The sequence below is a fragment of the Chelon labrosus genome (assembly GCF_963514085.1).
Source record: "Chelon labrosus genome assembly, chromosome: 7".
Classification (NCBI taxonomy): Eukaryota; Metazoa; Chordata; class Actinopteri; order Mugiliformes; family Mugilidae; genus Chelon; species Chelon labrosus.
In genome coordinates, this window is record NC_140343.1 from 28,464,958 (window position 1) to 28,488,805 (window position 23,848).

A 23,848-nucleotide genomic window follows, 5' to 3' on the forward strand; every position below is an offset into this window, starting at 1 on the left:
TCCTGCTTCCCTCTATAATGCCACTACACTGCCTCCGCTGTATATAGTGCTTAACTGATGAGTTTCTGGCTATAGATGACTCAATAAGTCACAGGAGGCTGTTCTGCTCTGTTTGGCATTATTCTCAGGGCAGGAAGACAGCCAAGAGTCATGGATTCAGCCTGGTGAAAAGAAACCATGGCAATTTAATACACAGTCTACGTGAAAAATAGTTACAGCCTTATATTAATCTAAAGTGATAATATGCTGGGACTGCCCCTTAAAAACTGTCTGTACATTTTTACATTGCATACTGTAAATACAAGGCTGGGAAAAAAAGAAGCTGACTGCAACATAGCAGATAGATATGTATTAGAGACTCTAGCCTAAGATACTGTGTGCACGAGAATGGGATGGACAGACGCACAACCTGAAAATGGCTAATGCTCGCACAGAGGCATAATGGGATGCAATTCCAGGAAGTGAATTGGCATATTAAACTGATAGGCTACCCAAGATAACCTTCAAGTCTTGATCAGCTAATTGAAGTGCCACCAAATACCCGTTTAAATAACAAAGTAATTGAGATTTTAAAATGCCACTTTCTCCACACACAAATATCAAACTTCGGCTTTAGCTGCTTTGTACTACTTTAAGAGTCAGTCTGAAGTGGTAAATAAGTTTTTACGCAGTCCTTTGCTACTTATTGGTACTCAAACCCTCTGGATCTTGGACAACATGCTCTACGTACTGAGCCACAGCCACCCTAACAGTCCTAAAAGTATACTTAGGTTAACATGAACATGAACTTTTCCTTTAAACTCTCCTTTCATGGTGATGAGTCATTACCAGTGTGAAGTCCATACATTACAGTCAGACAGTTCACCTGACAGAAGTGACATTTCCAACACAAGGGTGATGTGAAATTTTGAAAGCGTTATTCTTCTATGCATGAATCACTGATTCCCTCCTCACCTATTCATTCATCCTCCTTTCCTCCACTGTGCCCTCTCTCTGATGTCTGCAGTCGGATACTGAGTTCTGGGATAAGATGCAGGCGGAGTGGGAGGAGCTGGCTCGACGAAACTGGCTGACAGAAAACGAACAGGCGCAGATCCCCTCCTCGGTCTCTCCACATGAGAAGGTCACTACCATTAAAATGTTTCACTCGGCAGAAATATGTCTTGATCATACTGCTGTAGAAAAATACAGTAATGAATGCCATACCTCAAACTGTATAATGACTTACCCAACATGCACTTGACTTGTACATAACTCTCAAAGCTCCTGTGAAGCTCACTAATTAACAAGTCGTATTTCATTTGTTTTATCAATAAACACACAGAGGTGGTGTCTAAAATCACAACCACTTTACAGTTTATACATCATCACTAGTAAGGGTGGACTCAAACTAGGTGTTCCACACCATGCCCAAGCACATAACCTCAAAGTCACTTGAATGGTGTGATTGGTAGACAAAAGCTTCTTGAAGAGCTAGGACCAGCCATGGTTGGACTCAGGCAGGGTACGCATCTGACTGGTAGCCAGAAGGTAAATTGAATCTTACTCCATTGTGCTAAGAGCACTTTCCGTGTTGAAGACAGTCGTGATGACATAAGTGAACTTGGGCACATAACAATGTGAGTGCAAGACCAGCACAGTTATTTATTTGGCAGCATACAAGGACACCGTCCACCAAAGGGTCTTAAGCTAGTGAATAAGAGTCATAGATCTAAAATAAATAAATAAAATTACTGGAGTCTCTTTGTCACCTTAAGGTCAGCAAAGACTCTAAGGTCACTTTAGTTCCCTCATCTCTTGTAAATCCACAATCTTTTACATTTGTGTATGGATTAAGCAAGTTAGATATAGTGAGATGTAGTGGTGTTTATGCTTAACTAATCACTTCCAAACTGCATCTATTATGCAGGGATGAGGGTGGTATTGAGCCTCATATTCTATCTCTATCTAAAAAAAAAAAAAAACTCTTTAGTGAATGAAAATGTCAAAGCATCCATCTAAACCTGTTGGGTATGAACCATTAACAGGACAATTGTGAAAATTAAATTCACTTATGGTATTGTGTAATGGAAAGCATCAAAGAGAATTGAAGCTTATGACTTCTTGCTGTTATTTAGTCCTTAAAATATTCTGCCTAGTGCAACCAAGTAATCAGCGAAACCAATCCAATCCAATGGTTACATTCTACTTTAAATGTACTGAATGATCACATTTACAATATGTTTTTATAGCCAAATGAATACAAATGGCTACATTCTATCGTGTGTAGTACAGTGTGCAGCATCACAGTGTTATAGAGGAATATTTGTGAGTCAGAAGATGAGCATAATGTATGGCTGAGCAGTGAACCTTGCCCATCTGCTGACTTTCCTACAGATGGAAATCATATAAGATCAAACTGGGTTTTCTCATTGATCCCAGTGCAGAGCTAGTCCTTAAAGAAAAAGCTATTTCAAAGTCATCGTGTTCAAACGCATGCAACACACCAGGGTAATTACAGTTTGAAAATGCAAAGTTTAACATTTAAAGAGAACAGACAAACCCCAGGGAGCTCAGTCCAGGTTTGATGTGAGACAGAATAGATCGATTCCTGCTGCTGGAGATTTGCTTAAATATACAGCTGGCACAGGACATTTGCCCTGGTTTGCATATGAATATGGAAGAGAGAAACTGACATTGTCCTTGTTTTGGTTATTTATTTTTTTTAATTTTTTTTTTGCTGACAGGGTTACTACTTCCACACAGATAATCCTTATAAGGACTTGCCTAATGCGTTTGAAGAAGGACTAAAGAAATCTCGAGACGGAGACTTGCCAAACGCTGTGCTTTTGCTTGAAGCAGCTGTCTTGCAGGACCCCCATGATTCAGAGGTGAATTCATTTAGTTCACACTTGTATACACATATCAACACACACATATGTTTAACCAGTCAAGGCAACTGTGGAGACATTCATATTTAAAGATGGGACTTCTTTGCAAAGTGAAGGAGGTACCTTGACAGTACAGATGGCCAACAAAACTGCTGTGTTGCACCAGTCAACTACACTGGATATGCTGGTTTCCCAGTGTCATCCTAAGGCTAAATTCAACCCCACTTACTCCACCTCACGCTGTGAGAAGCTACAGAGGAAGAATGCCTCACTGGCCACAAGCTGCATGAAGCAGATTTAGTAGGCAGCGGCCACAGGCTTCACGCACATTGCCTGTAGAGGGCAAGGATTTTTTTTTCCTTGTGAAAAGAGTTGTTTACTGTAGCAAAAATTCTCAACTCGCTCTTGATGAGAATTACCATTTGCTCAGTGAGCTGAGTAATACTTAATTTTGCTTTTTTCCATCCTTTTTGTATTTGCCCTATTTCAAATGGAATGACCTCTTTGCAAGCTGAAAGAGCAAAGCCTTCACACAAAGTACTCTCGGAATCGCCTGGAATATACAGAAATGTGCCAGTATTCCGTGTAGAGGATTATCCCGCGGTGTATGGAACTAATACGATTCCAAAATTCCTTCTAGGGCGCTTAGTGGCTTATTGCCCCACTGTAAAGACCACTGAATCATTCAAAAATAATTTCCCCCATCATTTCAAAGAGTCGAACAAAAAAAGCATCTACAGAGATTAGCTTTAGAACAGGTTATTAAATGTGCCCTTACAGACACATAATCCAGTGGAGTAACCCCATAATCAATAATCATCTTGGATTAGTTAGTTATATCATTGTCTGGCCTTCTGACTTGATTGAGAGTACTTTCTATTGGCTTTTCACTGGTGCAAACAATGTTGTCACACAGATCTGAACTCACATTCAAAGTTTACTGAGCTAAAGCACAACTATATCCATCAGTGGATAATTTTATTTGACCAACAAAAATACAACAGCAATCCCTTGTATTATATTTCAATATCCCTTGTATCAACAATTCATAATTTATGATTAATGTGACAGTTGATAATTAAAGTGGTCTTTATGATTGGATGACTTTAGCATACTCTGTTTTTTCTCTGAAATACAATGAAAGCCTGCTGGCATTAATCAGTCTCATAGCTTATTCTTGTCTATAAAATTGCAGAAAAATTCACATGCCAATTTCCCACACCAACCTATGTAATTTTTGTTGACCAGTGACCAAAACTAAAATATTTAGTTTTGAGACGATTTGTATTGTTATTGACGCTTTATAAATTAAATTGAATTGAATCGAATTAGCTTTGCCTCCAGTACTACCGTGAGAAACCTTGGGGATACTGTATATTTGACCACAATATGTCATATGGTTCAGAGAATAAATCCATTATCAAGTTAGTCCCTGATTCATTTTATGTTGGCTGACTAATCAACAAATCTTGGCACAAACAAATTATCATTTCAGTTTGTAAAGAGATTTTAACAGTATTTTATCAAATCATCTCTGAAAGCACCATTGAATAATTATTGGATATCTACTGGTAGCAATGGGGTATCTGAGGACAACACTCCAAACTAAAGGCTTGAATGTTAAAATGCACTGCAAATGTCTCAATTTGTCTGGAACACTGCCATCAGCCTCTCTGTGTTGGATCTAATTTGTAGTTTCTACTGTGTTTCAGTCCCTTGAGAGTACAGGCTATGGAGTCCAAGTTTCCACTATGCAATTCACTGTTACCTGTATTTTGTTGCCGTGCAGGCTTGGCAAGTGTTGGGGACCACCCAGGCTGAAAATGAGAATGAGCAGGCAGCGATTGTCTCCCTCCAGAGGTAATGAGAAACCACTGCAGCCAATTCCTATTCAAAAATCAAAAAAACACTCGCAGACTGGGAGGACTGTCAGCTGTTACTGCTCAGGGATACCATATGCTTGTACAAGTGGGACACTGCGGAAATGTCATGTTAAAAGATGAAGTCTGGTGCATGAAATGTGCCTGAGAGGTTTCAGTGAATTTTCTGGCAGCAGCACATTCAGTAAGACAAAAGAAGAACGACATAAGTACTTTGCTTCACCGTTATCAAAGCTTTTAAAGCAGCGATTGGGAGGACAGGTTCTATGATTTTTATTCTTAAAATAGAGACTCCCCACATGGATAGTGATTGCACAGAACCCTCAATGGGAGGTGGCCCACTTTCATTCATAACAGAAATTGCACCTATCTGGGAGAGTGTGAACACTGTCAAGTCAACACAAGAGAGAGCCATTCAAGAGAAAGCATTTCCCTCTCTAAGTGCTTCATAAATGGTCCATTCAGTTTAATAAATAAATAAAAACATTTAATTTCTGTTCCTAATACATGGTTTGCAAAGGATGCAAGGATTTTTTTTCAGCCCCTGTAAGAATCTCATTTAATCCAAAAGGCTCATGCATATTTCTTAATAGCATGCATATCTCAGGTACTGTGTATATTTCACTTTATTATGTAATCGTTCCATCTGTGAGGAGAGTATTTTGGTATGAAGTGAGATTAGATGATTAGTTGGCATTAGTCTTGTTGTAGCTACACTGGTGAAACTTCAGGTGGCAAGCATCGTGTTATAACATTTATGTATTCTGTTTTAAATCACTTTATCTAAAATTTCCACACAGATGTTGACAGAAACACTTCAGATCAGGGGTGTCAAGCTCTCTTTTAGTTCAGGGGCCACATACAGCCCAATTTGATCTCAAATGGGCCGGACCAGTAACATAATAGTATAATAACAACTCCAAATGTTTCTCTTTGTTTTAGTGCAAAGAAGAACAAGTACATTGTGAAAATATTTATAATTAATGAGCTATCCTTTTACAAAACATTTTATGAACAACAATTTCTTTAAAAAGATAAAGTGCAATTGTTGTCTGCCGTTTAGTTCTGGATGTTGTGTTCTGTTCGCTACTCTTACTAAAACAGTGGATAAATTAGGAAAAGCAGTTCATTCTGTAGAGCACTATTCTCTTATTTTACAGGAGGATGGGCAAACCGCCTCAAAACTATTCTGAGTAATCACTCTTTGCATGGGAGGTGAATGGATGACAGGTCTACCAAAGTATTAAATTTGGGATGTGTGTATAGCAGCAGTCAGAATGTATGACTCATACATTCAGAGAGACCTGGTTAGCTTCATATACAGCTATGCTGCCATGAGAGCTCAGCATCCCATACGTTAACAAAACCACTGTAGCCCCATAGGTCCCTACTCATTACCAGAAAATACAGTGGGGAAGTATTTGATACACCGCCGATTTTGGAAGTTTCCCTTATAAAGAATGGAGAGGTCTGTAATTTTCATCATAGGTACATTTCAACAGTGAGAGACAGAATCTCAAACAAAAATCCAGAAAATCACATTGTATGATTTTTTAAATTATTTAAATTTATAAAAAAATTTAAATTAATTTGCATTATATTGCATGAAATAAGTATTTGATACAATAGAAAAACAAAACTTAATATTTAGTACAGAAACCAATTACAGAGATCAGACGTTTCCTATAGTTCTTGACCAGGTTTGCACACTCTGCAGCAGGGATTTTGGCCCACTCCTCCAGATCTTTCAGGTTTGGAGGCTGTAGCTGGGCAACACGGACGTTCAGCTCCCTAAAAAGATTTTCTATTGGGTTCAAGTCTAGAGACTGGCTAGGCAACTCCAGGACCTTGAAATGCTTCTTACGGAGCCACTCCTTAGTTGCCCTGGCTGTGTGTTTTGGGTCATTGTCATGCTGGAAGACCCAGCCACGACCCATCTTCAATGCTCTTACTGAGGGAAGGAGGTTGTCGCCCAACTATCTCACAATACATGGCCCCATCCATCCTCTCCTCAATCCGGTGCAGTCGTCCTGTCCCCTTTCCAGAAAAGTACCCCCAAAGCATTATGTTTCTACCTCCATGCTTCACAGCTGGGATGGTGTTCATGGGATTGTACTCATCCTTCTTCTTCCTCCAAACACGGCGAGTGGAGTTTATACCAAAAAGTTCACTTTTCGTCTCATCTGACCACATGACCTTCTCCCATGCTTCCTCTGGATCATCCAGGTGGTCACTGGCAAACTTCAGACGGGCCTGGACATGTGCTGGCTTGAGCAGGGGGACCTTGCGTGTGCTGCAGGATTTTAATCCATGACTGCGTACTGTGTTACTAATGGTAACCATTGAGACTGTGGTCCAGCTCTCTTCAGGTCATAGACCAGGTCCTCCTTTGTAGTTCTGGGCTGATCCCTCACCTTTCTCATGATCATTGACACTCCATGAGGCAAGATCTTGCAAGGAGCTCCAGTCCAAGGGAGACTGACAGTCATGTTGAGTCTCTTCCATTTTCTAATAATTGCGCCAACAGTTGTTGCCTTCTCACCAAGCTGCTTGCCTATTGTCCTGTAGCCTATCCCAGCCTTGTGCAGGTCTACAATTTTGTCTCTGGTGTCCTTAGACAGCTCTATGGTCTTGGCCATGGTGGAGAGGTTGGAGTGTGATTGTGTGTGTGGACAGGTGTCTTTTATACAGATAACGAGTTCAAACTGGTGCAATCAATACAGGTAATGAGTGGAGGATAGGAGGGCTTCTTAGGCTGCGTTCAGACTGCAGACGGATCTGATTCAAATCTGATTCCTTCTCATATCCGATTTTTAGGGCTGACTGTTCACACTGCCTTTAGCAAGTGTCCAAATCGGATATGGTTCTGTTCAGACTGGGCCACATTCTTCACCGGTCTGATAGGTTGCTGTAGCAACGAGCGGAAGCGTCATTCAGCACGTGTATTTGTCAGACGTCATTTGCGACAGCGACAAGCAAAACAACAACAAACAACACGATGGATGTACGTCACGTCAGTGTAAAGATTTATAAGGCATGCAGTTTCTTCCTCTGTCCAAGGCGAATTGTTTTCAAAGTCCTCCTCCATTGTGATAGCTGTAATATCACTGTCCGTGGCCGTAACGTGGCTCCTCCACAACGGAAATAGGCACGCGGTCTGGCGCATTGGTTCTGGCCTGGCGTCGCGTAAGTGACGTCACGGACAGTCAAAACCCATCTGAGTGTTGGGAGCTGTTCAGACTGAGACGCATCTGTCCATATCCGATACGAATGCGATATGAAACTACCTCTGGATGTGGTTTGCAACCGTTTGGCAAAAATCGGATTTCATGTGATCTGTCACTGTTCAGACTTCAAAATCGAGATCCGATTCAAATCTGAATGGGCTAAAAATCGGATTTTGGCTGGCAGTCTGAACGCAGCCTTAAAGACTAACAGGTCTGTGAGAGCCAGAATCCTTGCTGGTTGGTAGGTGACCAAATACTTATTTCATGCAATAAAATACAAATTAATTATTTAAAAATCATACAATGGGATTTTCTGGATTTTTTTTCTTAGATTCTGTCTCTCACAGTTGAAGCGTACCTATGATGAAATTTACAGACCTCTCCCTTCTTTGTAAGTGGGGAAACTTGCAAAATCGGCGGTGTATCAAATACTTATTTTCCCCACTGTACATCATCACAAAGGTACTTCTAGAAGCACAAATAACATTTATTTTTGACCAGGGGTTGAATTTAATATCAAAACAAAAAAAATTATTTTGAATAGATTCTTAGTTGATTAGTGTATTGTACCAAAACCACTGGCGCGCATGTTGGAGCCCATTTGAGTCCAGCTCACAAAGTACCTGGGATGCAGAGTGCTGTTAGATATAACCCCTCCTTCAGCAGTGCCCCGTCACTGTGATGTAGAAACACGTCCTGAGGCTCCGTCCGTTCATCAGCATCCAGTAGGTTCTTCTCAGCAGCTTGGTGCAGTAAGCTAGCTAGCAACAGTCCACAGTGTGGTCACGGTTTAGCATCAATTAAGTAGAATTCCCGACGGGAAAGGCTCCCACTGATCATCCAGTCTCTCCAGCAAACAAATACACTAAGTCTTGCAGGAAGACACGAAACACTAACTTAAATAAATATAACTTATTGAACAAAGTTTTACAGGTTTTCTCGCTCCGTCTCTTTCATCACGGTCCCACCCACCTGCTAACTTGAACATCACTAATTGGCTAATCAAACAGATTGACACCTGTCCATAGCATTACGCTACAAGAAAATGGTGCGTTCGGGAACCAGGTTGAACATAGGACATTGCATATACTTAATGAACCCTCCCAAATTCCAGTAATCTTCTATTTCACTTTGCAAATTCATGCCGCGTGGGCCAAATTTGATCCTCTGGCAGGCCGGTTTTGGCCCCTGCTTTAGACAATAGATAACTGAAATGTTACGTGTGAATGCCTTTGATTGTAGAGAGAGCTTTTGCATTGCTTTACTTTTGTAAAGTGAGCCGTTTCTGTAGAAACTTAATGAAGTGCTGTGAGTGGTTTAAGAAGTGATTATTTATCTTTAATTTATGTTAATTAATGGATAGCCCATTGTGTCCCTGAAAAACAGAGTTATACGAGAAATCAGGCCCTGAGTCAGTTACAAGGATTTTAACATTTTATATAGAATTAATATGAGTGGCCTGAACTAAAGTTTTTGAAAGAGCAGCAGGGGAGTGAAATAATTTGCTTTAGATTATGATGGCTTTAAAGAAGTTGGCACATAGCCCTACTATGTAGCAAATCTGTCTTGAAAATTAAATTGAGAAAAGCTAAATCTTGTTTTGGCCACTGCCTCAGTCTCTTCACTAATCCAAGTTCTTCATCCAACACTCTTCTGTTCTTCTCCCCTTTTTAAGTACAAATGCCAGCGTAGATCTCACGGGCAATCCCCAGTGTGATATAACCGGTGATATAACTTCAGCAATCACTGCAAACATGCTTTCCAACTCAGGAGAGCGTTTCTTTGCCTAAATGCAAAGCTAATTCAAATCATCCAACCATATTGATGGGTATCATGCAAACCTGTTCCTCAGCAGTAGAGGAGCAGCTCATTCATCCCAACCCAGAAATCATTAGCCTCTCCCTGATGTTACTCTCTTCTTTGGCATGTCCCAATTAATGCCTGTCACATCTACATTTCTCTTTGAAGTGCACACCTTACACCGTCTTTCCTCTCTCTTGCCTGAATACTTTTGCCATCCAGGTGTTTGGAGCTCCACCCAAACAACCTTGCGGCCCTCATGGCTCTGGCAGTGAGCCTGACCAACACTGGTATGCGCCATGATGCCTGTGAGGCTTTGCTGCGGTGGCTGAGACACAATCCCAAGTACAAGAACCTGCTCAAGGGCAAGACCCACCTAATGGGATCCCCAAACTCCCAACGCAGGATGTCTCAAGCTCCCAACACAGGCCGACATGAAAGGTAACATTTTTAACTATATAATTATTGCACACCAAAAAGGACCCTGACTCCAATGTGGGGGGAGTAGTGTGGGGGACTGAATAAACAGACTGATGACCAAGATGGAGCCATCAAGAGTTTTACGCTAATATCAAAATGCCACAAGCCTTTTTGACAGCTTGGAGAAAGTGAGTAGCTGATAAATAAGATAAATTATATGCTGCATGTTGCCCACTCACAAAAAACTTACTAGCAGTTTCAGAGGCTCATTTGTTCTACTTAAACTGCTATTACTCTGTCAGACAGACATAAACTGATTTCAAGGTCTCACAAGCACAGCTGGTTTTTGGTGTAAATTCACCGGCGCGACGGCAGACATGGAGCTACAAGTATCAGTCTTGTCAAACCACTCATACTGATGCATAAGGCAGACTGCCTGTGTTATTTTAAGCCTGATGAATCAGGTTGTTAGGTGTATCGGATTTAAAAGGCTTAATTCTGCTCCCAAGGTAAAACAACACTTCATCAAATCCTTAATCGTCTAGTCAGTAAGAGATACAAGTACGACCCAATTACTGTGGTCTCCCCTCTAGTCCATGCAATATCATGATTTTCATTTCTGCTGCACACTCCATCCTTGTCCTTTTAGCCTCATTGTACCCTCGTCGGTACATTTCTCCGTTACTGTCCTCTTGCTGAAACATTGCTTTATCCTTTGTCATGCCTGAATAAGTGAAAATAACATAAATATCAACTAACATATAAAGACCAAATGTCCACTGAGGCAGATGTACTTGTATGACAGTCATGTCTGTTCTTTATTTTTTTTTTACTTTTCAAACTGTAGGTCTGGCAACGATTAAGGTAGCCATATCATGACGTGCACACAAGCCCAGTGAAAAGAGTGCTTAGCTGGTAGACTGTGTAAAAAAAGGACTGATTTTTTTGTTGTTGTTGTTTTAAGTCTATGGTTGAAAGTGAAATCGACCTATAGCTTTCTGCAAGCTCCCAGACTGATAATAATTATTAGAAGACACCATACTAAACATTAAATTACTACTTCACAGAGGATGTACATGATTTACTTACCCTCTGCATTTACTTACCGCTGCTTCTCCCTCCTGTCATTCTCCCCCCTAGCTTTCTTACACTCTGAATAAAGTTGACATGTAGTACAGTGCACATCATAGCTCTGCAATTTTAAGAGTGCCCAGTCAGCAGCCATAAATCACACTAATCCTTATCTCTGTGCGTGCATGTGTTTGCGTGTCCACAGCTCCCTGCTACCGGAGGTCAAGGAGCTCTTCCTGGAAGCAGTTCAGCACAACTCAGACAGCGTTGACCCAGATTTGCAGACAGGCCTCGGGGTGCTTTACAACCTCAGCGGAGAGTTCAACAAAGCCGTGGAGGCCTTCAATACGGCCTTGTCAGTGCGGCCCGAGGTACAACGCTACACATTCACACTTGCTCACGTACACACACAAGGGCACACGGAAACATGCAGATTAGATAGAGTGGGGCCGCGGTTATACAAATATACAAATGCTTGGCCGAGGTGGAAATACTCAATACCAGTGGCACTGACCAGTGGCACTGACTGATTCAAAGCTCAATGGGTGGATATAATGGAGAGCAGGTGGTCAGAGTGCAAATTAAAACATTAACATGACAAACATGAAAGTCAAATTGAGAGAGAAAATGTACAACTACATGTTATCATGTTTGGATCAAGCTAACTATTATCTGACCTATTCTGGAGAGCAGTTCGGGTATAAATAGCTTAGTTATGTCAGCATTATATCTAAATGACCTTAAATCTAGTGTACTATCTACCTTTAAGATAAAACATCGCTTCATTATTTTTTTCCTGTTAGACATCTGTGTAAAGTTGTGTCATGATTTGAGTATGAATTCTTGAATGATGACCAAATGTATTATGGGAGGTCAGAGTGATCTTTGACCACAAAGCTCTCATTAATTAATCTTTGTGTCCAAGCAGATATTTGTGCCAAATATGAAGAAATTATCTCAAGGCATTCTTGAGAGACCAAAAGAAGTCGACAGACGATGATTAAACTGAAAATATAATGTCGTCCCCAGGCCACAGCTGCCTCCAGGATAGAGGCATAAAATTGGTAATTGATAAAATCACAAAAATCTTAATACAGAGGGACTATACATCCCACACATCGTGCAATACGTGGCTATACATTTGTTTACTATTTCAGCTTTGGTTTTTGGTTAAAAATACTTGAGAGTACTTACGCAGTCACTTAACACATGTTACGCCACCTCGGAGCCTGTATGAAAACTCTGCCACCAATCATGTTTTGGGTAAGCAGCACAGAGCCCAGAGCCAGACATCTCAAAGCCAGCCGGATATGCTGACTGTAAACTGTGGCTGGTAAAACACATGGGGTCCGCTGGTTTCCTTGCAGAGTCAACATGTCTGACAGCTGGCTGACTCCAGCTGGCACTGCATAATGCCAGTGATGCGCCTTTTATGAAATACTATTTATGGCTGATCAGAGACTCATTCACATACCCAGAGATGAAACATTTTACAAGATTGTTTCTGCTTGCTTTCACCCTGTAGGAATCCAGTGACAGTTTTTGTTTATATCGCAAAGCTGGAGCATTGATAGGTTCCTACGTGGTATAGAAAGGCATGTGTAGACACACACAGTAAACATTTTGTGATCATTAAAGTGTGATTATTTGGCGAGAATTATCTTGGTATATTGTGTTTTTTTCTGAATGAAAACAAATTAGTCAGCATTGTTCATGAATTGTGCTAATGAAGCCAATAAACTGCAAAACTATTTGTCTCCACAGTTATACAGTTACACTGAAAATTATTCCATCCCTTATAATAAGAAATAAGGTTCCTATGTAATGCTAAAATAACCATAACTTAATATGAATCATTACTGAACATGAACTATTGTTTTCAAATAAAAATAAAATTTGAATGTTAACAACATATGACAAAAAGTAAGCAAACACATTAAACGTGTTTGTTTCCATGGTAAGTGCACATACTGTAAGAGCCATGTTCTACCATATGTTTCTATGCAAACACATGCACCAGACATGAAGCCAACTATGAAGGGACATGGAGCCACATATCTCAAGGGAGAGCTCTTGCAAACAGATGCAGTGAGGCACACCAAGCTGTCACAGCAAAATGCAAACCATCGAGCTGCCAAATCTGGCCTCATGAACTCTTGACTGGCACACATATGCTCCCACTCATGATCCAGCACAAGAGTACAGAACACCGATAAACATTTTCCTGCGCTGGAATTCACAGACATGCAGCAGACACAGTGAATGTGCACACAGATACGACTCCAAACTTTCCTTCCATCTCCTTCATGCAAATTAGTCTCTGTCCTCGCAGCACTGTCCCAGGCCGGCATGAATATTACCCACTGTTAAATCCAACCTCCCACATTTGACTTGGTAATATCTGTTCCCCTGCTGGGAAAAATAGCTCTGAACACAAAGGGAGATAATTATATCCTGCTGCTGGGCTTAGCCAGAGATGAAGGACCCCTATACCATAGCAGAGCATGACCTCTGTATGTGCTTGTCTAGCTGCAGGTGGGAAACAACAGCAAGGACATCCTGTGTGATGTAACACAGCTCTCTTTACCCTTGTTGGGCTTTGTTCAGTGCTCCAAAACACGTCCTTGTTATTTAGGTTTCAGAAAACTTGAAATTATAGCTTTCTGACCCAACACTGCCTTGTCATGCTCTCACTGTACTGCAGCATCAAAGACACTTAGCTCAGGCCTGTTAACGGTAGAAAGCTTTTACGATTTGAAAAATTAAATAATGATGATGGAGATGAGTTTTAAAATAGACTAAATGAAAGGATACAACGTCAATTAACATATCAAGAAATAAACAGACAGGCCACATTATTTAGGCTGATATCATCTGACAGCAAACATCACAGCAAACTTTACTAAAGACTTTCATCTTCGCCATCCGGCATCAAACAACCCATTCCTTATCCTCCCTACAGGACTACTTATTGTGGAACCGCCTCGGGGCCACACTGGCAAACGGGGACCGGAGCGAAGAGGCGGTGGAAGCCTACACTCGAGCCCTAGAGCTGCAGCCAGGGTTTATCAGGTCCCGCTACAACCTGGGCATCAGCTGCATTAACCTGGGGGCACACAGGTGAGTGACCTGAGGCTAAATAGGAGAGCGTGGTAAGAATTATACTCTGATTTGATGCAGTGGAATGGAATTAATTAGTGTAGCGCCCAAAAGAAAAAGTCTAATAGGTCAAAAAATTTAAGCGAGACTTTATTGATATTTGAAGACAAGATGCTCTGATTTAGTCTTATGGCTAAGAAATCATGAAAATGATGAAGTCTCTTCTAGTGAATTATTCATATAACGTGGTGAGCAGACTGCTATCGGCGCATATAAATTCAGCCCATGGCAGCTACATAGGTATTTATATTTCACAATTAACATAATAAATGATACATCTGACAGAAGCAAGCATGTCACGGCAAGAAAAAGTTGAGTTGAGATGTAGCCATGTCCAAAAAAAGCAGGCAGACAAATGCAAACTGAGGAAAGATACCAGAAAACATTAGGAACATACTTAGCTTGGTGAAGAGAGGCAGTGATCCCCAGCTTCTCGGGGGGACATCAAACCCTCATGAAGGAGATGAGACAGTAAAGATTGGAAAATACCTCCAGGGTTGATGGAATTGTTGAGACTAACAACTGAACTTTCTTGTGAAACGAATTCGAATATTTTTTCACAAACCTTCCTGAACTACACAATCTAGCTTTTTTTAAAATCACATGAAAGCAGCAGCTGGAGCATTTAATAAATAAAATTATTCAAAGCATCTTTTTCATGGCAGCATTCTTGACTTGTCACAGTAAGGAAAGCACAGGCGTGGAAAGGATGGCTAGAGTCAGGCCATCATTAATACACCTGTGCTTTCCTCAAAAAGTCAACGTGCTGCCTGTGAAAGAGGTCTACCGTAAACCGTAGTAGTGGCTGTTGCGCATTTAACCCAAATAAAAATGTATATATGGAGAAGTAGAAATAAATAAAACTTTAATTTCAGTATATTTATTTGTGTCATTTCATTCTTCACCTAGCTTAACTATAAGTATTGTTGCTTCCCCAGAGAGGCTGCCAGTAACTTCCTGACTGCCTTAAGTCTTCAGAGGAAAAGTCGGAGTCGGCAGCAGTCCCACCAGGTGATGTCTGGAAACATCTGGGCAGCTCTGAGGATAGCTTTATCCATGATGGACCAGCCTGAACTCTTCCAGGCTGCAAATATTGGCGACCTGGATCTTCTCATGCGGGCCTTTAACTTAGACATATGAGAAATGGGAGTCAGCGATGATAGCATTCTGCCCCTTAACTCATTCTCTACTTTCTACCCAAAGTCCAAAGTGCGCACGTCAGAATGGGCCGACGTACATTAGAGACAATCGTGTGTTTTTTTTATGCACGTCAAAATTAACTACAGTTGTTAAAGCTGATATATTTTTCGCCCAAGTACCTTGGAGCAGTTCTGAGGACAGGTTCTTCTAAGGGTCTGAAGTGACTGCTTTGTGATGGATTTGCACTGCAAATTGTGATTTCCCTCAAGAGCACAAGGACGGGCAAAGATTGTACGAGCAATGCCTTAGAGAACACATCAATTAAAAACTGACTCATCCAGTGGAACAGAGCTGAGCCAGGAGAGACAGGCCGAGAGACAGTTGGAAGACTCTCACAGAGGAAAGCGTTTGCAAAAAAAAAAAAAAAAAAAAAAGAGAAATTAAACATTTGACTAAAAATTGTCTCTCCCTCCTGAGCAAATGATAAAGACTGCACCATTATAACCTGGAGCTCCAGATCCTGTTCTTCGCTTGTTTTTATCCTATTACAATGGAGAATAATGATACTGCATGAATAAGAATTTTCATACATGAATTCTCGTTTAAAATTAACATACTTTTAGAAGGTTTCCCTTTGCACTTCAGACAAACAGATAATTTCCTCAGTCCAAGTGGAATGTGCAAGCCAGGTTGTAAAGCCTTACTCTAATGCATGCGACTAACAATATTTATTTACACTATTTTTATGGCAACATAAAAACAATAAGCCATTTTCGGACTGGTTTCAATTTCTTCAAATAACTGCTGACTTCTGAACTTGAAAGCTTTCTGAGCCATTCATTTTAGTTTTGTTGGGTTTTCTTTTTTCTTTTTGGGTCTGAGCTTCTCTTTGTTTCCTTTATGCTGACTGGTTGGAAAAACACACATAAAAGCTGGGCAACACGGATCTATAAAAACCTTCATTAGTGTTTTCAAACTTTCTGATGTAAAAAAAAAAAAAAGTTGGTACAGGTCTTTATTTTCTGCTACTAACTTCCAGGATGGCTTTAGAAGTTGTAATAACTAATGTACACTTCCTAATCTATTTTTATTTTTGCCTGTATTAAATTCAGTAAAGCATAATCACATTTCAGGTAACAGATGCGTAGTTGCAAGCCAAGACAGCAGCTCGCAGTATTTCTTAATGCAGTCATTTGTATCTTTGCTGCGCCTCCACAGGGAGTGAAGTTCACACATTTAATTAAATCAGTTTGCCTCAACCATCAGGCTTGATTTAAATGTTTATCGAAGCCAAGGCAGAATGCCGCACACATTTGAAGCACGCTGTTTGTTTGTTTTACCACCTGCAAACTTGATTTACATCACGATCATTTGAAACCCGAGATCATTATGCATCCACAGAAGATATGATTGTATGAAATGCAGTGATTCACCTGCACCACATAAATCTTCTGCACGACCTCAGAAACAAAGTTTTTTTCTTTAACATGCTTTTAAGCTGACGACTACACTTGCGTCACTGTGCAAGTTCGAAAGACACTCTGTGAAGTGAGCATTGTGTTTCTCGCTGTGCAGCAGAGTAAATGATAGATACTCTGCTATACTGTATAGCTCAGCACACTTTGGTGTTTACCAGGCGTGTCTGAGTGTGATGCAGAAAGTGGTTTTTATTGTCAGCTTCTATGCAAAAGGTCATGTTTTATGTTGCCATTCAGAATTGTCAGTTTGTCCCCGTCTGCCTCAGTGGACCAGCGAGAAGTGTTGATTCTGTGTTTTGAAAGAATGCTATCAGGGGGAGCCAGAGACCAGTACAAGAGCCATTCATCTTCCAAACTGCGCAGCTTGGATGTCACAGTCGGTATCTGAAGAAGTGTTTCATCAGGAAACTGGGAGACAACGAAAACAAATGATCTCGCAGGAGAAATGTCGTCAGTGATTCACAAAAAAAAAAAAGGAAAAACTGATCACCTCACCTCTTGTGCACTTGTTCTGCCCTTTGAAACAAAACCTCATGTGCACAACGACAAAAAAAAAAAAAAAAACTGTTGTAAAATCTGTTCCATTAATATTGTACCAGTCATCAACTGGAAGTAAGAGTTCACATAACTGACAAGATTATATTTCAGACTGAAAATGGTGAGTAGATTTTGCAGACAGATACTTAAAAAAACTGTTGGCACAGACATTTTCTGTGGCTAACTGTGATGTTTAATAGATCAAGGGGGCACCCAGTGAGACACAGCACATATGTGTGCCCCACTAACAATCTGTACTGGAGAGGGCTGACAATGGACTGTACAATAGTAAAGGCAATGAGGCCAGAGTGGAGGAGGATGCACACATTTAGAGACTGGATGAGGACAAAAGCACAGTTTCTAAGTCAGTTTTTAAGTCCAGCTCTTTGGATAAAACTGTTCATCTGACTGCCACTTTGGTCCAAGCTGAGATAAATCATGTCCCCCAAAATGAAAAGTTACATTTACCCAACATATTGTTTTTGACAAATTTTCTGAAAAGCTAATAACATTCCTATCTTCCACAGATGCGTTGTGTTTGGTGCTGTCTATTATTAGCACATTAACACATTGTAGGAATTTTATCTGTTATCAACAGGCCAGTATGTTGGAATTAGCATTTAGCTCAAAGTACAGGCTGACAGTTGATGACTCTGACAAGTGTTTCTTGTTGATATCCACCAAAGTCATTTATGGTACGTGCTACTGCTGCTAACTAGAAGCACACTGGGCCATCATGTAAGAACTGTCAACAGTCCATCTGTGCACATACAAGATGAGCCTCTGCCGTTTTTCTTTCCGTAAACCCAATCGACTTGTCACAGTGCCCTGAGAGATTGTTCAGAGATGCGGGAGTTATTCTTTAGGCCAGTATTCCTCCATTTTAAAATATGAACAATTCCTCTCTCGTGCATCCAGCTGTCTTCTGTGTCAGCAGAACTGTACAAACATGATGTCTGGTAACTTGTGATTTTCAAAAGCAACTCTAGTTTTCTTATGGGGGTCGTAGGCATTTCGCTTGTTTTGTTTTGCATTTCAAAATACTGTAGATGCTTTTAAATGGATGAAAATATTTTTTTAAAGAAAGCTGGATTAAAACCTAAACTTCTACTGTAGAGAATAGAGATAGGGTGCCTGTTGACCGTTTCCTTTTTGTAGAACCTAATACTCTACCTTCTCAGGTGAACTGACGTAGCTTAAAGCATGCTCCTGAGGAACAGATTGAGGCTGATCGCATGTTAGATCATCTACATTTATTTTTCTTAATGCTATTTTCATTTGTATGCATGAAATACATGGAACGTGCTTTCTTTCTCTCCCACTATTGTATAAAAATGAAATATATCATGAAGTTTCCTTGCAATATATCTACGAAGCACTTTTAAAATCTGCAACCTTTACGACAAGAGATGTATATATTCAATATGTATTCTACACAAGATGTTTTTTGTTGTTTTTTTTGCATAGAATGAGCAAGTGTGCAAGGCTCAAGCAGAGAAATCAATGTAACAACATAACACACTGGAGCTCGACTACTGGTTCATTGCTACAAATAACCATAGTTATATATATTCTGTAGAAGATTTTGTATTTACAAGTTTGACAAATTCTAAACACACTGGTAATCCTTGCAATGACCCCAAGCTATAAAGCTGCCTATTACACACTTCTTTAGTCTTAAAAATTCATTGTGCTTCACATCATACAGATAGATTTTTTATGCACACCACTTTCACAGACTAACTGTAAACTATTCACAGTTATTTAAGGTTTTAATGTTTGCCATCATCACTGCTTATTAGTGCTGTATAAACAGAGGTGTAGTAATTGACAACTAGATACAAAAAAAAAAAAACATTACACACCACCTTTTGCTAGCTCTGCTCATAATGCTTTACACGTGGGGACTCGAAAATGTCAAATTATGAGACATAAATTATTATATGAATAAATACAGCCAAAATACAGCATATAACCAAAACATTATTATTATTATTATTATTTTCTTAAGTTCATTCCAGTCAGCGACTGGCTGTTGCTTAGAGCACACAACGGCCAATCCTTGGCTGTGCCATGAGTGTCTTAACCAACAGATCAAGATTAAAAGGAAAAATTTTAATCTTAATAAAATACAAAAATTTGCACTGTGGTTGAGGTTTTGGAAAACATTACAGAAATATTTTTTTTAATTGCGTTAAAGTGAATTCGAGTGACATTTAAAGTCTGTTGCAAAAATAGCACAATAAAAAAAAAATCCCAATATTTATAATGTTGGAGATTTATCCAATTTTGATTGGATTATTTTAATTTTCTCATTTTTGTCTGCATTTATTCACATGGTCATTTCTTTGTGCACTTTGGGCACTTTGGGCCTCCATATATGTAAAGCATTTGTGCTTTGTGAATGTGGTGATTCTACTACGTGTTTAGGCCTCGTGCATTAAACATCAAGTTTTGAAAGTCTTCGAAGCCTTTATTTAATGATTAAGACCACCTCATTGGTCTGGGTTCATGAAGGTTATTAGAAAATGTTCTGTACTCCTCCTCGTGCATTCCTTTAATTTAACAGGTGTAAAGACAGCTTGTCCTGTGTTATTTATCAATGCATCACTTGTGTATGACTAAAATGATATTTTGATGGATGAAACTAGAAATGATATACTTTATATACAGCCATTCATTTACTGAAACACCTACTATAATGCATATTACTCTCCCTGTATAATCACAAGGAAAGCATTAGCACCTTTGGAACGTACAATATGAAAGTAATCTTTTAAAATAAACTGTTGTTATATATTCTACATTCTTGTGTCTTTATTTTTCTAAAAGAAAACTTTGGATTATTAAAGAAGCCAAGTCTCAACAAAGGTGTAGTTTATTAAATTATCCAAACATCGTAAGTAAACAGTGGCACTGGGTATATTGTACTGCCATGACTCTATTCATGTACACCTAAGCCATATTTGGATAAATGCATACATTACAAAAGTCAACTTAAAATATTCCCTTCAGGTAAACTATGTAATGAAAACTACAGAATTGGCACAAACTTGTTTGCAAAAAGGAAGCAGAGTAAAAACAGGTAAAGAACCTTTTTGACATTTAGTTAAATGAAAAAAAGAATAAACCTCACAAAAAGTACAATTGCACAATCCAAATGACTAAATGTCAACGTCTAGTGCACATGCTGACAGTGAAGAAGCCTTTTTGTGACAAACTGAACCACGCTTTAACAAAGTAGAGAGAAAGAATGGAAGAGACCGAGCTGTAGGGAAAGCTGGCACAACAAGACCCAGAAATACAAAGACGACGACATGATCAGGAGAATGACAGGAACAAAAGGTGCTGGGAAATAACTAATTGCACAGAATATCTGACCACATTTACAACTAACTATTGTTCGGCAAGACGAAAAGCTCATCAGTCATCCACCAACGATGAGGAGCAGAAACACAAGACTTGCATAGAGACTTTTAGTATTTCCCACTGCATAGACAATGAACTCTGCACCGATCTATCAAGTAAGAGGTTGAGATTTGATAAAACTGACGATTTACTCAGGGAGGTCCAGGCACAGTGTTGTTAAAGAGGAGAACTGCAGAAAAAGAGATTTATTCTGTCACAAGCTTAAATGCTTTTTAGCTTGTAAAGACATTATCGCTCAAGAAAAGACACTCTTACTGAGTTCTTTAGAGATTGTTGGTATTTTTTTTTAAGGATTATACTCCAGCCAATAACATTTTTTTCCCCCTTTTAAATATAAGAATAAATAACTCAAAAACAGCCTGAAATGGAAATGTTAGCGACTTTTCTAAAGTAACAATGGTGAAAGTTGGTTTACAGCAGAACTCCTCTAAAGTATGCATGTGACAGTCCTAAAAGTGCATTACTGAATGACAGACAGGTTCACTACAAGCTAAGGTCACCAAACAAGAATCAAATAGCAGTTCAAGTCCAGTTCAATGTAGTTTATAAATCCTGTAAATCGAAAGAGGATATGAACTCAAATATTGAGATGTTGTTGACAAAGGATCTGACAAAAAAAAGCACATACTATCTACTGTATGTTAAGCTCTCTGAACATACAGAGTAAAATGAGTATAGTACAGAAGTACAGAGCTGATGGATAATTCAGCGTGAGGTTACGAAGACTAAATAGCAAATGGCTAGTTGTTATGTTCACTGTGGTTTCTGTGTATTAAAGCTGAGGAAGAGGAGGTTTTGTTTGCAGTGAGCACCATAAAGTTATACATTCAGCTCTGCAGCTTGTCTGTTAGAATAAGGAAAGAGAGAGATGCAGGTCACTGTATGTTAATCATACAGTAGGTTCAGGAAAAGATTTGTGCATATTGATCTATACATGGGAAAAAGTTTAGATGCATAAGTGAATCAACTGACCTGTAAAAAGTGGCAAGAAGTCACTGAAAACATTCATTTTAACTTTTGGGTCACAGTCTGAATCTGTCCAAGTGATAAAGCAACCAAACCGAACCAGGTGCAATGGAGATAAAGTTATGCCTAGTATGCACATATTTTGCAATTTGGACAAAAATAATAATTAAAATAAAAAAGGTTGAGGACTTCTATTTAACCTACGTGAACACTGGACAGCCATTGTTACAATAAATAAATTAGGTATTGATTAAACGCAATACTTTAATCGCCCCATAGACGAATGATAAACAGGTTCAACAGTACTGAACTTTAAATTGAATATATTACATTCAATTGCTTGTAATTGTGAATATGAAGTCCACTTCTACATCACCTGGTGCATAATATGAACTAGTCAAAAAGTGCTTTCAGGGAAAGAAATAACTTCTCTCCTGAGAACTCAGCCAGTGTATTAGGGCAAAAATCAAAAAGTTTCTCATGTAAAGTGACAAACTTATATAAAGTAAAACTAGGGCAGTGATGGACCATTAGTTAGCCAGTAATACTGAATAATTAACACCTACTTATGGCCTTCATGGTGCCTTCCTTTCTTCTGAAACTTTCATTACAGTTCGTTGGTGACTTCTCTCAGTAACCAACCAAAACAATTGAATTATTGTAGTTTTTTTCCAGTTTCTAGGGGATGAAAAACGTTCTTACGTAAAACGCAAAGCCACCAGCGGCACAGTCATTTCTTGTTTGTGGTTGCAGTTTCAGAGCATTTCAGGGCAGGCAGTGAAGCGCTACCATTTCAACATACATTTATAAAATGTACCTCTTTGAAAAAACGGCACAGTAGCTGAAAGGCAGAGAGGAGGAACAGTGAGATCTGATATGTGGCATTATTGTGTGTACAAAGACATTCCAGAAGTAGAAATTGCACACATCCCTCTGTACCGACACTGTCAAGAAATATCTTCCTTTTTTCTTTTTCTTTTTTTAACGTCAACACTGAAATATACATTTAAAGCATAACACAAATGCACAAAAAGCACATTGCTTTCCCTTTCTGACCAGTGTTCCTGGTTGCTCCTGAATGACATCACGATAAGGCAAGCAGCTGGTCTGAGAGGTTATTTCCATCGTTTCCACTGTGGCTGTTATTACAGTTGTCTGCCAGTCTTCTGGGTGGAAGACTAGGGTTATTTAAAGGTTGCAAGGGGGAGGGGGCCGTAACTTTAGTTTAACTGCTTGACAGTCGATGGTAAAAGTAGATGTAGCCCAAGTCTTTTGGAGGCCTTTCTGACAAACACACTTTGTGGTCATTGTAGATCACCCATCTGTATGAAGAGGAAGACACACATTTATTTTTTATATATGTATATTCTGTGAGGCTTTTAAAATGTCATATCTTTCAAAACTGATTATGTGTGAACAAAGAACAGGGACCAATTTATTATTTTCTGAAAACTGACTGTGATTTTTGAATAGTAATTTCAGTTGTTTGACGTATAACCAATGGAAATCATTTTGTACACGGTCAAATTCACAAGATGAGTGCTATGAAGGAAAAAACAACCATTACTAGGTGGAAGTCTGGATGCTGTCAGCTTTGTAATGCAATAAAAAAAAAGAATTAATGTAATTTGGTGACACTGTGTGCAACTCACCTTCCCTCCTTTTTGATGTGACAAACATAATGTCCAGACATTGTGGATGCTCCCATGTGACTGATGAAGGCAAAGAGCTCATATCCTGAAAAGACGAAAAAGTCACAAACAAGATAAGTGACAAGCTAACGTAGCACTGTGATACAATTTCAAATGAACAAAGGCAACACACAGCTGCTAATCCTCAGATTTATAATATCATATATGCTCACGGAAGAG

General features: G+C 39.5%; 2 protein-coding genes across 2 annotated transcripts in view; one reads left to right on the forward strand and one right to left on the reverse strand.

Moving 5' to 3' along the window:
• Nucleotides 1–16,394, forward strand: part of pex5la (peroxisomal biogenesis factor 5-like a) — a gene marked incomplete at its 5' end in the record, with an annotated part of 87,674 nt that extends 71,280 nt beyond the window's left edge. Inside the window, 7 exons of the mRNA XM_084547600.1 lie at nucleotides 1,007–1,123; nucleotides 2,727–2,870; nucleotides 4,660–4,730; nucleotides 10,000–10,218; nucleotides 11,474–11,639; nucleotides 14,231–14,388; nucleotides 15,366–16,394. Coding sequence (XP_084403726.1) covers nucleotides 1,007–1,123; nucleotides 2,727–2,870; nucleotides 4,660–4,730; nucleotides 10,000–10,218; nucleotides 11,474–11,639; nucleotides 14,231–14,388; nucleotides 15,366–15,567 — 1,077 coding nt within the window. The 3' untranslated portion in view covers nucleotides 15,568–16,394. The remainder of the gene's footprint in view (nucleotides 1–1,006; nucleotides 1,124–2,726; nucleotides 2,871–4,659; nucleotides 4,731–9,999; nucleotides 10,219–11,473; nucleotides 11,640–14,230; nucleotides 14,389–15,365) is intronic.
• A 3,341-nt stretch (nucleotides 16,395–19,735) lies between these two features.
• The window catches only part of usp13 (ubiquitin specific peptidase 13), a 33,144-nt gene continuing 29,031 nt past the window's right edge, over nucleotides 19,736–23,848 (reverse strand). Inside the window, exons 20-21 of the mRNA XM_084547954.1 lie at nucleotides 23,630–23,714; nucleotides 19,736–23,299 (exon numbers count right to left, since the gene is read on the reverse strand). Of these exons, the coding sequence (XP_084404080.1) occupies nucleotides 23,203–23,299; nucleotides 23,630–23,714 (182 nt within the window). The 3' untranslated portion in view covers nucleotides 19,736–23,202. The remainder of the gene's footprint in view (nucleotides 23,300–23,629; nucleotides 23,715–23,848) is intronic.